This window comes from Mixophyes fleayi, chromosome 9 (genome assembly GCF_038048845.1).
Source record: "Mixophyes fleayi isolate aMixFle1 chromosome 9, aMixFle1.hap1, whole genome shotgun sequence".
NCBI classification, from domain to species: Eukaryota; Metazoa; Chordata; class Amphibia; order Anura; family Limnodynastidae; genus Mixophyes; species Mixophyes fleayi.
This window is the reverse complement of record NC_134410.1, coordinates 119,019,032-119,033,162: the sequence shown is the minus strand read 5'-3', so window position 1 is coordinate 119,033,162 and position 14,131 is coordinate 119,019,032. Positions and strand designations below refer to the sequence as shown.

Here is a 14,131-nt window from a genome sequence, read left to right as displayed (position 1 = left end):
CATGCACTTAACTTGCGTTAAGCAGCAACGAGTAAACTAGATTTACTGAATACAATAATGTAATGTCTGTGTATTTTCTGACCATGAACACAATTAGCCCGTGTTATGTTACAATGGAATATCTGTGGGATAAACGGGTCACTTATCTGGTGTCTTCTTCCTCTGGCACCTGCACCCTCTGAGTGTGTGGAGGAGAGGGAGTCCTCTCAGCCCGGACTACAAGTCCCGGCATCCCCTGCGCGGCGGTGACGCCATCACCAGGGGACCGGCGCTGAGGCAGCTGTGCAGGATGGCGGATACGTTGAATGTCGGGGTGAACCTGGAGGCTTTCTCCCAGGCCATTCACTCCATCCAGGCGCTGCGCTCCAGCGTCACACGGGTCTTCGACTGCCTGAAGGATGGCATGAAGAACAAGGAGAGCCAGGAGGCCCGGGAGAGGGCCTTCGTCAGCGAGTTCCAGGACAACCTGCACTCCGTCAACCGGGACCTCAAGTATGGACACTGGGGTGCAATAGGTGCCCGCTTAATATGTGCAAGGGGGGCTGTTGTATACTGCCTGTATGCCTCTTGTTGAACTACATGTCCCAGCATGCACACTTGTTAAGCTACAGATCCCAGCATGTCCTCTCGTTGCGCTCCATGGCGCCAGCGCGCCCATCCTCTGCGCTCCATGGCGCCAGCGCGCCCATCCTCTGCGCTCCATGGCGCCAGCGCGCCCATCCTCTGCGCTCCATGGCGCCAGCGCCCCCATCCTCTGCGCTCCATGGCGCCAGCGCGCCCATCCTCTGCGCTCCATGGCGCCAGCGCGCCCATCCTCTGCGCTCCATGGCGCCAGCGCGCCCATCCTCTGCGCTCCATGGCGCCAGCGCGCCCATCCTCTGCGCTCCATGGCGCCAGTGCGCCCAACCTCTGCGTTCTATGGCGCCCTCTCATTTTTTTTTTATATTATTGAAGCCCTAACTGCATGCTCCAAATCACCCAGGGCAGTCTGTGACTGTGCTGGGTGCTTGGGTCTTTGGACCCTTCCCAAAAGGGAAAGGGCCCAATTCCTCCCCATCACCTCAGGAGCCAAAAGGCCCCAGAGAGCGAAAAAAAGAGATTTTCGGGCCCTCCTTGGCCGAAGCTAGGGAGAGACCCCTTACATCCCCGACCTCCGGAGCCAAAAGGCCCCTTAGGAGGGAAGAGTCTTCAGGACCACCTCCAGCACAAGGCTCAGGCGATCTCCATTACCCCCATGTTGGCTGAAGCTGCTCCCCCCCATAAGAAGGGAGCTTCAGATGACTTGGGAGAGAGGGTCGCCCATAATGGTCTATACCCAAACCCATGACAAAATCATGTCATGGGTTAGGGTATAGACCATTCAAATCATAGGCCACATCAATCAAAAAAACCCACATAAAAATGCTTTGTGATCGGAGCTATGTGTCAATAAATAGATAAGTGCCCACAGGCCCCAGCCTAATGGCTGGTGGGTTTAAAAATGCTTCTTGTCCAGCCAAAGACCAAGAAGGGAAAAGTGATGAAAGAAAATTGAAGTGCTCAGTGCCATACTCTGTTCACTGTCATGGGTGCTGCCGATTCCCCAACACCAGTGAATTTTCAGGCACCCCTGGCCCTGTCTAAATCAGCACCTCGGGATCCAGACACCATCGGCCTTTTGGCCAGAGGACCAGGTGACAGCCCTTCACGTATAGGGGGCGCCTTTAAGCCCCTACGTACGTAAGAGCTACAGGGCCCAGCATGCTCTCTTTTTGAGCGACAGGGCCCAGCATGCTCTTTCAGTTCTTGTAGATTCCCAGCTGTTGTAGAAAAATAAATACTGATAGGGCATGCTGGGACAAGTTCAATAAGGGTATCTAAACCAAAGAAGAAACATAACTACTTTTCAGGAGGCACTATAGCCCTATGCGTGCCCCCTGAAAAATATTTTTTTCTTCTTTTGTTTAGATACCACAATTTAATAACTACTTTGAGAGCATCCAGATCTAAAAAAAGTTACTCTGCTTAATGCTTAAGGGATTATAAGAGATAACTTGGCAGCAAATTGATCCAGTTCATTGATTTTTAGTTCAGGGATTTAGTGTTGCACTAGTTCAGCAACGGTGCAGCCTATGGTTCTCCAGCTGTTGTAGAACTAAAAGTGCCAGCATGACCTGTCAGTACTTATTGGTCCACAACAGCTGGGGAGCCATAGGTGCACCCTTGCTGAAGTACAGATCCCAGCATAGGGATGTTAGGAAGTTTGGGCATTGATCTTTCCCCACCATGTTTTATTAGAGGTAAAAAACTGATAATCAAATTTTGCAGTGGTTTGTGGCGATCTTTGTATATTATGTTGCTAATACAAACTCAACTAGTTTCTGCTGTTAACACAAAATAGAGCACTCCAAAAATGGTATGAAGAACTATTTATGGTCCCTGTAGCCACTGAAATTGTTGTCTTACTTGATTCCTGCGTGTCATTCCATGATATGTACCCAATGTCTGTCAATGTCACTGATGGTTGCAGTTTTCTGATACTGTTAGTGGTTATTGTAGTGCAACAGCTACCAGTGCTGAAATTCGTTTTGCAAATAAAGTGGGCTGCAGGCTAACAGGACTGGTGGTGATGGCAATTGATATAGTCCTAGTATGGATTAGTCTTGTACATTCTGCAAAGGATGCAGGACACTAGGGTCAGGTTACACTTTTCCATCTCCTTAGTAATCCAAAGTGACAGCACTCGCAATTATTTTAACTTTTGGTCTGGGAGATGTAACATATTTTTACTAAATCACTACCTTTTATAGGTATAAAGTCAGTTACAGGTGTAGCAGGGAAAGCGCTTATGTCAGGAGATATCCAGTTTAATATCCAAGAAAATATTCTGCTCTTTCCATGTCCAGCGTGAGGTGTGGAACAAAAATGGACACTGTATCATGGCATGTACATTAGCTGGCCCCTTTCCAAATTTTATCACTGCACCTAGAATAACAACTGACAGCTGTAGTGCACTATTATTCATTATTTTTATATATATATATATATATATATATATATATATATATATATAAAATTTACTATTTCATAGATGTTTTCCTCTTTTTTATTCTTGTCCATGTTTAAGCTACTTTGAAATGAGCAATTCTTAAATCATCTGTAGCTGCTAAATTTATAATAATGGACAGTAGGGTTAGACCAACCTCTAGCAAGACTGAGAATTAGATCTTTCACAAAACAAAAAGTAAAGCTGGGTATACACTGATGCAATAATCATGCTGATCACACGACAAACGATCGTTTGGTCAGATATTGTGTTTACACTCCCATGATCATGTTTTATCATACCACGACACATTGTATCTGTTTATTTGGTTTTATAAACTTCCTAAAAATTACGATCAACGATGGAATGATGTTGGACACATGTGGAAGTCTGTATGCTCTGACGACCAGAAGTGTAGGCAGATATCTGTAGAGTGTTCAGAGTGATGATATTTTCAGCAGATGGTTATGAAAGATGAAGATCACAGATCTGAAGGTCAATAGTGTAGGTGTGTCACATGAATCTGCATGATCATCGGAACTTTCAGTCATTAATAAAATCATTATGGAAATCGCATTTGAAGTGAAATGCAATAGTCTGTACCCAGCTTAAGAGCCAACTGCAACATACATTAATAAGATTTAAAATCATGTGAAAAATAAAGTAAACGTGCTTCAGATCTGTGCATCTACAGATCAGGACATAAGTAACAATCATCTACTCCTTGCAAAGTCTTAAAATTTGATAAACCTAATTTTATGTGGAAAAAAAACCACATAACAAATTTTACTTTTTTCATTATTCAATAAAAGTTATCCACCATGAAGATGTCATGTGCGAAACGTACATCCCATGATTTAGTGAATTGTAGAATCACCTTTAGCAACAATAACTTAAATTCATACAGAAAATAATTAGTTTATTAGTCTTTTCCATCGCATTTGAGGATTTTTTGCACACTCCTCCTTTTAAGACTGCTTTAGCGCATTGATGTTTGAGGATAGTAGTTTATACACAGCTCCCTTGAGGTCTGTCCACAGCATCTCAGTGAAGTTGAGGTCTCGCCTTTGACTTGGCTGTTCCGAAAGCTTTGATCCTTTTTCAGCCCTTCGGTTGTAGATTTGCTGGTGTGCTTAGGATCATTGCCCTGTTGCATGATCCAATTTCGGTCACACTATAGTCGCTGGACAGATGGCCTCCCATTTTTCTCTAGGATTCTATAAAGAGGAGTTCAGGGTGGGCTCAATGATCTTGAGGTCTTCAGGTCCTGTGGCTGCAAACTAGCCCCAGATCCTTACTGATGGTCAGTAGGAGGTTCTTGTGGTCACACAGTTTGTTTGGTTTTTGCTAAATGTGGTATTGGGCATTAAGACCAAGCAACTACTTTGGCCCCGTCTGTTTTGAGGACATTGTTGCAGAAGTTCTATGTTTTGTTTAGATGCAAATTTAAGTCAGACTGAAATGTTTTTTTTCTGGGGGAGAGGTGGGCTTTCTTATGGCTACAGGCTGCATTCCATCAAAGCCATACTTGTTCAGTCTTTCTGAACTGATACAATTACTATTTTTATAGATGTATAGACCCCTGGATGTAGCTTTTTCAGAACTTCCTACCGTCTGATGCCCACTCCTAGGAAGACTAGCAACTGACTTCAGTGTTCTCAATATATAAACTTTTCTCTCTGTAGAATGATGATCTTGGGCCTGATTCATTAAGGATCTTAACTTGAGAAACTTCTTATTTCAGTCTCCTGGACAAAACCATGTTACTAATTTGCACCCTTTGCATTGTAACATGGTTTTGTCCAGGAGACTGAAATAAGTTTCTCAAGTTTAGATCCTTAATGAATCAGGCCCCTTGTTTGGAATTGGCCTTATAACTCTATCCAAACTGATGAGCATCAACAGTGGCAGCTCTGAGATCATTGTAGATGTCTCTTCTCCTTAGCATGGTGTTTACCCAAACCTGACTGCTCTAGACCAGGCTTGGCTAACCTATGGCACTCCAGGTGTTGTGAAACCACAAGCCCCAGCATGCTTTGCCAATATATAGCAGTTTATTGCTGGAAGGGTATGCTGGGACTTTTAGTTTCACAAACAACTGGAGGGCCGCAGGTTCGCCGAGCCTGCTCTAGAACAAGCTGCTAAAGGTTCTGCTTTTATATAGAGGTGGTTGCCCTTCCTGACGATCATATAGTCCACTTGATTAGCAACACCTAGCTGAGATACGATGCAATGACTGGGTAATTTTTGCTAGCATAGACTGTTATGTTGTGCACAGACTTTTATTTTGTCCTGTTCGAGATTCCAGCGTGATGCCTTTTATGGTATCTGGCGTTGGGTACGTTGTGGTTTAGCGTTTGTGGTCATAAACTTTGTTTCTATGGTTACCCGAGTATTGACATTTTGCCTGACACTAATTTATCTCTGGATGAGATCATGATGAGAAATGATGACAAGCTTACAGCATTAATTTGTTCCTTATAAAACATGTCACTGTAATGTTGGTGATATAAAATGTGTTATTACAGTGATGATAGTGGCATACAGAGGCAAGTAGTCAAATTGTATTGAGCTCCCCAATCTAGTACGTGATCCATTTATTCATTCATTCATTCCAAAACCAAAATTGATTAGCAGTATGGAATAGAAGTATTAATTCACAAGAGTGGATGTATATATTATTATTATTTATGTCTGAAATATGTGAAGACATTTGTAATATAGTAGCACTTGTTTAGATGTAAATATGTGTGTTCAACCAGATAATTATCAAAATTCTGGAAAAAACAGGGACGTGAGTTTTGTATTTGATTTGAGACTGGTTACAAGATAAACCAGAAGATTTATCATTTCTATATATGGTTATTGTTGATGGCTATTTTACTGCACCCTTCAACTGTCTTTCTCTATGGGACTGCTTACTCAAGGTGTGTGGTTGACGCCAGTGGAGTAGATCTGTGTTTTTTGGCAAACCCAATGAAGATAGGACAGAAATAAACACAAATCTTTTCTTTAGCATGTTCTCTAACGTAATTTGTTTTGAACATAGATTTGCTAAACTAACTTAAAATGTATGTCTGTAATCACTCGCCCTCCCAGTATTTATTGTCTAAACTGGGTCGATCATTTTAGGTAAAAAGGGTAACGATGCATTAAGAACTGGTGCAGGCTTTAGAGGTGAATTAGCGATGCATTAACGCATCTTCAGTGCTGCACTTTTGCCAGAAGAATCTATTGTGTACCGGTAGGTGTTATGAGAAATAGATATAGAATATTCAGCGAGTTGTGTCATAATGGGAGTGTATAGGGGAATCGAACTGTTGTAATTGGTTAGGTGAAATCACTGTGTATTTCTGCTTTTCTGATGTCTAAACTTGAGTTCAGAGACTGAATGGTCACAGTTATATTGTATTTTTTGTTGGTCCATCTCTTTTGTAGAAAATAGAGTTGTTTTGAGTGTGACAAAGGGCTGTGACTTGGCTGGCTTCATAGTGGATCCCAGCTGGTATTTAAAACCCCAACAATTTCCAATCTTCTCATCTATTTCAAAAGCTTTATCCCAATAATAGCTGGTGGACCTTTCATTGAAGACCATGGAAAGTTTGCTTACACAGCTCCCTGTCTGCACCACATCCAGTCTTGGTTGCCCAAGAATTTAAGGTCCCTCTGTGCCTATCCAACATACAGTAGCTCACTGCTGCTGTTACCGACCTACATGTAAATGGCAAAACAATGGAAATGCCTCAGTAAGTGAGGGCACAAAGCTTCCACACAAGTTTTGTCTTGTGTTACTGAAGCTAATAGCACCCCAGCATGGTCAGTCATGTATAACGATGCTGGACTGCCCTGATTGTCTATAATTATGGCTAGCTTGGCTAACTCTTTAGCAAAGGCCAACATTGGGCATAGATTGTAAACTTGCGAGCAGGGCCTTCTTACCCCTCTGTCTGTATTACTCAGTATTGTTTTATTACTCTGTTTTTCCCCAATTGTACAGTGCTACGGAATTTGCTGGCTCTATATAAATGATGATGATGATTGGGCAGAAGCACATAGTCCAGGACACTCGTATCCGTTGCATTAATTTGAAGTTCAAAGCAAAAACACTCAAGCAACTGCAGATCACTTGAGTGCAAATTTCAACATGTAGCCTGAGCATCCAGTGTAATAACAAATGATCTGATGAGAACTCCAAAGAGTGAAAAATCCTAGTTATGTTGCAGTGCCAAACCCGCTTATCGCACGCACCTTGAAATCATCATCATCAGCTATTTATATAGCGCAGCTAATTCTGCAGACTTGTACAGAGAACTCACTCATATCAGTCCCTGCCCCATTGGCGCTTACAGCCTATATTCCCTAACATACAGACACAGACCTAGAGAGACTAAGGTCCGTTTAATAGCAGCCAATTAAACTACTAGTATGTTTTTGGAGTGTGGGAGGAAACCAGAGCACCTGGAGAAAACCCACGCAAACACGGGTAGTACTTACATATGTTCCTGCTCGGGAATCGAACTCATGACCCCAGCACTGTGCGGCAGAAGTGCTAACCACTAAGCCACTGTACTGCCCGTGCGATTTAAGTAGTGCAAGAGCACAGACAATGCTGCTGTTACCGACCTATACATAGATAAGATGGAAACAACTCAGTAAATGAGGGGACAAAGCTTCCACACAAGTACTGGAGAATGGTGATATGGTCAGATAAATCGGCTTTCACCATGTTTTCAACAAGAGAGCACGTGTGACACTAAACAACTCTACAGCCCTGAGAGTGAATGGTTCTTGTGAATTATATAGTCCCACAATAAAACTGAGACATTTCTTGTGCAAATATTAAAATATTTACCATTTAAAGAAGCTCACTACTTTAGGACATCCGTTCTTGGCTAGTTGGGATCCCTCTAGGAAGGCGGAGCATTCATCCGATCATATTGTGCACCTCTCGCCTCTAAATATTTGTAGTATTCCCAGACTCTAGCGAGGGTTTGACGCTATTATAAAGTAATGCAGTCATTCTTTATGTTTGTCCCATAAACAATGGAATGTTACATGAGGAAATGACCGGGGATGTAAGTCAGGATAGAGATGTGGCTTGTAGGTCACCTCGTATAAACGGCGTCTGTCTCCATCGTCTTATCATAGTCACCCCCGTACTGCGTGTATCTGGGGCGAAACATTGCTGGGTGTCGGCAGGTTGAACGATTGTAATGATGAAATCTTACTATCTGCTTGTACGCACCATACCAAGGTCCGTTTTAGACCTTTCCATGTGTATACAAATAATTAAAAGGATCATTTGTGAAAATAATTTTTAATTACAATTCATATAGTTTCTGTATGGGTTGTTACTGTACCTCAAATCCAAAAATACAAGTTGGCTTTCTGAAGGAAGATACTAATAATGTTCACAGATATATACAGAGGTGTGTATGGTGGTGGGGGAGATATTTTCTAATACACAGCCGACTTCCCGCCAGTAAATGAGCTTGCAGCCTACCTAAAAAAGCCGATAACTTAAAACTATAGCTTGTTTTTAGCTGCATGAGAGCTACGGATACAATATGAAGTGAGGTTCTGTTGTAGTATGGCAACTTTTACATGTAGATCTGTGAATGTTATTAGATCATTTACATAAGGAGCTTTATATTGGTCGGCATTTGTGCTGCTCTAGTGCAGCGTTCATGGCCTCAAACAAGAGCATTGCCGGATAATTAGAAGGGAACCAATCAGGTGGTAGAGAGATGACCCCTGTAGACCTCTGTGCCCATTGTTATCCTAAGAGGCTTCAGTCTACAGAAATGATCCTTGCATTGGATTTCAACATTGTATCGTCCCTTATTTTGCCAGCTTTATACACGACTTTAATAAACAGACCAGGAAGACTAATTGATGATTTGTGTTTGAAAAACAAACCTGCAGCTCTGCTTGATTAGTGTTGGGTTATTACAGATTGCCCTATTGTACTAGAAATCTTACCAGCTTACTCAAACTCATTCATTCCTATGTCCCTCCATTCTTTTTAGTGAACTGGAACGTCTCAGCAACTTGGTTGGGAAACCATCTGAGAACCATCCGCTGCATAACAGTGGCTTACTCAGCCTAGATCCTGTTCACGACAAGACCCCCCTGTACAGCCAGCTGCTCCAGGCTTATAAGTGGTCAAACAAGGTAAGGTGAATGTCTCAATACTCTGTTATATGGGGCACACAATTCAGGAAGCTGCTCGGAAAATATTTCCTTTTACCTTACTCACATGCAACCTGGGATTGTCTAGCTGTCATTAAATGGCACATCCCATAATCCTTTGCATCTCACTGCACATCTAAGAATTATGGGAGTTATAGGTTAACCTATAAACACAGGATTTGAGTTCCTTTGTAGCAGTTGTAAGTTACAGACCCCAAATACTTCTCCGAAATATATCATTGTCCTTTGATGTTACTTACGTTTGCAATTGTCTGCATCCTGGGCAAATAGAAACATATACATTGTGTTCTGTGTGTATGAGATGTTTCAGTAGAATCCACATAGAGATGTATGAAAGTCACTGGTATATACACACCCCTGTGTACTCAGACAGACACTGATATCGCTGGTTATCAAAATATTACAGGGATTTATTCAAAGACCTTTCATGAGAGGCCAACCCCCCTCAAGTAACAAGTGAACTACTATCTAGTGCATGATACATCTAACTAGAGTAAGCCGCCAGGTAGAGTCATCTCTATTGAATGTACAACATCCCTGGGTCATTTAGATTCTGCTGTCTTGTATTTCTGATTGGCTGACTCCTGAATTTTGCATTATTTTATCTATCATGGCATATAATGGTCCAATTATTTCAACTCATGTTATCTTTTTATGTATTTGTTACATGTTTCTCAGTTTATTTTGTACTTATTATGTTCACTTCTGATCTGTTTCTTCATGAACCTTTTTTTTCCCATTTGTCTATGGAATAGGCAGTGGCATAGCAGTCCGGTGTAGCGATATATAACCGTACTCTGTATTTCCGGCAATCCTAGTGTTAGATTGTACGGGGCTATATTTGTTTGTTTGGGTCCAGATAGGAGAAAGTGCTGCAGCATTGCTAAGGATGCCGGCGGTGGATTGGCCCCTTTAAAAGGAGCGACGCACTTGCTTTATGTAAAGTAGCTTTTACTGTCCATCTCGTGGCCTGGCATAGTGTGAAGGTCAGGGACTGATCAACCTTCACTGGCCTTCATCCTCTGGCTCCTCCCACTGTGCTACCTAGTGTCCAGTTGTGTGTTGGATGGGAACGATTCGTGAGCATGCAAAGCGCGCAGCTGAATTACCAATCACAACGAAGGACCTAGCTGAGAGCTAAAGATGCTTTCTTGTAGTAGGGACGGACTTGTGCTGTCACACATCCCAATGTCCTGTCTGTCACTCAAGTCACGTCTCTCAACGGCTATTACTAACAAGACTAATATCTGTTGTCAACTTACCGGATAAGTGCCTTCTGCATTCTCCAAGACTAATGTCTATTTTTGGTTAATAACATCTATTGCAAGTTGAGTAAAGTGTTGCAGAGTGATCCTGTGTTTTGCTGTTTTGTGTATATATATATATATATATATCTAAAAAAAAATATTTATATATTTCTAATTGTCTATTTTGTAAACATGGAACATGTATTTTTTTTATTATGATGTTGTCTTGCTTGTATGTCATATTTTTCATAAGTCAGTTTACCATTATGTTGAATGACCAGTATAATTCTGTACTTTTCTTTGGACACAAATAACCCTTAAAAAATGTTTAGAGGAATAATCTTGGTTAATAGTCTACTGGAATGTGTTATGGGTCTATCTGAGGCATTTTTATTCATAGTCTTTGTTAAAAGTGTTAAAATGGCAATGTTTACGAGAGGTTCACAAACTAAGAAAACACTTTGTGCTGAATTTATATAACATGTTATTATTAAGCAGCCGTGGAGGACAATATCCACTAACAGGATGGGGTCAGCAAGTAGGTTAAGTGGAACTAAATTCTGAGAAATGAAAACAATCATTTGGAAACTCCGTTGAAGTGGTATTTCAGAAAGTCACAAATTTTAATTTTGTCTTTAAATAGGATCCTTAGCCTACCTGCAAGGGCCCCAATATCTGGGATGGGGGGAGAAAAGAATTGGGTGTTTGCAGGGTTAAAACCTGGAGTGGCAGAAATTCTAGAACTACAGATTTCACTGTCTCTAAACATATGAATATGGTGGGACATGGAAGTTTAAAAAAACAAAAACATGATTTATGGATCCAAGTCAACGACTTGAAATGTAGGGATGTGGGGCAAATGTTGAATGACTGTCTGCACAAGCCTTTTCTAAACTCCCTGAAAGTGCAGTACATCTCGGTTCACCCTCCTCTGCAGCACACCAAAATATTTTTGGGGTTGGTTCCACTTTAAACTGTAATCGTTTATGGGAGCTTGTCTCGCAACATGTTATAATTACGTTTTGTAACACTTCTTCTTGCTAATCATTTCTTCTCTTTGATCCGATGCTGAGGGTGTCAGCCGTCTCCTATAAACAGGGATTGAGAATACTTGTAACTCTTGTGATATCACTTTTTTTATTTTTTTTTCTGCTTACCGCAGTAATCTGCTAAAATGAGAACGTGTGATTGATTTATTAGTGCTGGTGGTAGCAAACACCGATTCATCTTCATAGATTGTTCTATCATTTCCCAGTCTTTCAAAAGTCTAAATTGAAACTTCCTTTTCCCTTTTTTATGCTGTTGGCGCAGAGTCGGATGGTGTGTCTAGACACTTCATATTTTATCCAGCATATATCAAGAGAAGATTAGAGCCTAGCCCGGACTCATTAAATCCTGAGATTCAGGAGAATTTGCAAATATTAATTGATCATCAGTTTTTCTCATCCTGTCTCTTGAGATTAAACTCCATAAAAGTGCTGTTTTAACATCCGATACAAAGTGATTCACCAGGTAATTCAAACAGCCGATTTTGTTACTTAGCAATGCTAAAGTGTTGCGGGGTTGAAAGACCCTTAAATGGCAAAACTGAAACGATCGTATGTGAACAGTGAGGGGTAGAATAGATTGCGGACTTTTACTTTCACTGCAGCTTTGTTCAAAAGAAAAGTAGTCGCTCAATCCAGTCAGTTGAGTCTTGTTCCAAATCTAGAGGACAGTGTTTGAATGTGATCTGTTACATATTAATAATTTAAGACTACAGTTATTTGAGCTGCTGTGACATCACAGGCTCTGCCTAACTGCATGAATCCGCCCATCCAATGATCGCTAAATATATTTTCAATAATTTTGTGATATGTTCAAGCTTATTTTATTGTATTCCTCTTTTGCCATAAGATGCTATGGGTGTAAGGAAATATGTAATATATAGCCCCCCTCTGCCCCCCATCACTAATTACTGGACCAATGGTGGACAATTTGTGCCACAAGAAGTGGGAGCAGATACACGGAGACCCAGGAACCAAAACACTACTGTAATCCCTAGTGTCATTGTGTCTTTGGGGAGGGGGGGGCTGTAACTGTGGCATTGGGGACTGGGAGGGTAGTTGCAGTAAGACCAGTCATCATTGGTGTGGCTGGATCACGTAGAAATAACTTATTGTAGATCCTTATTTTAATTAGGGGCGCAGTGCGCCTCTGTATATCATTGCAAATGTACTGATTTTTGATATTGTGTTGTATTGGTTTTCGAGGCTGTATGCCGTGTAGGAGGAAATTTGTTTTTGTAACTTCTGAAGACAAGCTAATCCCCTGCTAATTAAGTCCTTTCATCTCAGAAGTGACAAACACTTCCTTTAGCCTGAATGCCCAGCAGGAGGTTGTTACCTTTAGCCTGTCTTGTTGTAAAGACGAACTACATGAATAATGCAACCAGCAAGTTTTTTAGGAAATCACAGATTGATGTGAATTGTCTTAAGTAAATTGCGTTGAATCCAAGACTAGAGAATATATTACATCCTGATGGTAAATGTTGAGTGTGATATTTTAGACGTTGTGGTGCCAGCTAGGATCAGGGGGTTGGGTTACCCCCTTCCAACATGTGTTTTGGCAACTGTATATAAGGAGCTTTGTTTGACCGTGTAAAGTAATAGTATTCCATCTAGTACCTCCAACTAGTGTGTGTAAGTCCTTGTCAGGACTTTTGAGCAATAAAACATTACTGCTTGAAGGTTCTGCCTGAGGCCTATTGCCTGCTGTATCCTGTGATCAACAGTTAAGAGCTTACACTCTACTCTGTTCCCCGGCTGTCCTGCGTTGAACCCAGGGTCTAACCAGAAGTAAGCAGTTCTAGGCGCCATTGAAGGAGCCTAGTAGTGGCAGCGAGATTCAAAGTACTTCATCCGGTCATAGTTGATGTGACAGCAAATCAGAAAATAAAATCATTGCACAAATTGGCGATTAATTGCTTGCCCCATTATAGCCAATGGACTGGATTAATTGATTAGTTCACATGTACAATAAAATTTCAGCATTGCGATCCAAAAAATTGTTTGCATAGAGCACCCATGCAGGAAATGCGCTACTGCAGAATGGACTGTCATTGGTAAGTGATTAACCCGCTGCAGTCATGCAATAATCTCTGGTGTAGTTTAGTCTTTCTGCTGCAGACACACAGATACTGGAATCCTAAATCGTTTCAACCAGAGGGCAGCAGAAAAATGCATATAAATGCAAATCACGTCATCGGTCGAAGGGCGAGAAATTTAAATCAGAGAAATTTGAATGAACATCTCCTTTAAGGCAAAAATAAATCACAAGACCAGGAGATAGAGGCGTATTCTTATAGATGATTTGCTTTATTACAAAGCAATAATTCTGTACTTAAGTTTTAATGTTACACTTTTCAAACCATCCTGACAGGTATACTTTAGATATAGATAATCTGTTAATTAATCCATTAGTATGTGTGCCACAAAGGGTTAAACACAAAGATAAGGTGATCGAATAAGTCATTATGTGTCATTCCCACAGAACGCTGCTGCACCTTGATAAAATTTGAGATTTTATATTGTATATACCCCTTTTTTTTTTATTTTGTTTATAAATTTGCATGCTCGGTGTAGCTATGCTTCCTGATTTTCAAATA

The 14,131-nt window shown here is 41.2% G+C and overlaps 1 protein-coding gene across 1 annotated transcript in view; it reads left to right on the top strand.

The window, feature by feature from the left end:
* Window positions 1–255: 255 nt before the first annotated feature.
* MED27 (mediator complex subunit 27) overlaps window positions 256–14,131 on the top strand; it is a 182,354-nt gene continuing 168,478 nt past the window's right edge. The window contains exons 1-2 of the mRNA XM_075185275.1: window positions 256–492; window positions 9,055–9,199. Of these exons, the coding sequence (XP_075041376.1) occupies window positions 290–492; window positions 9,055–9,199 (348 nt within the window). The 5' untranslated portion in view covers window positions 256–289. The remainder of the gene's footprint in view (window positions 493–9,054; window positions 9,200–14,131) is intronic.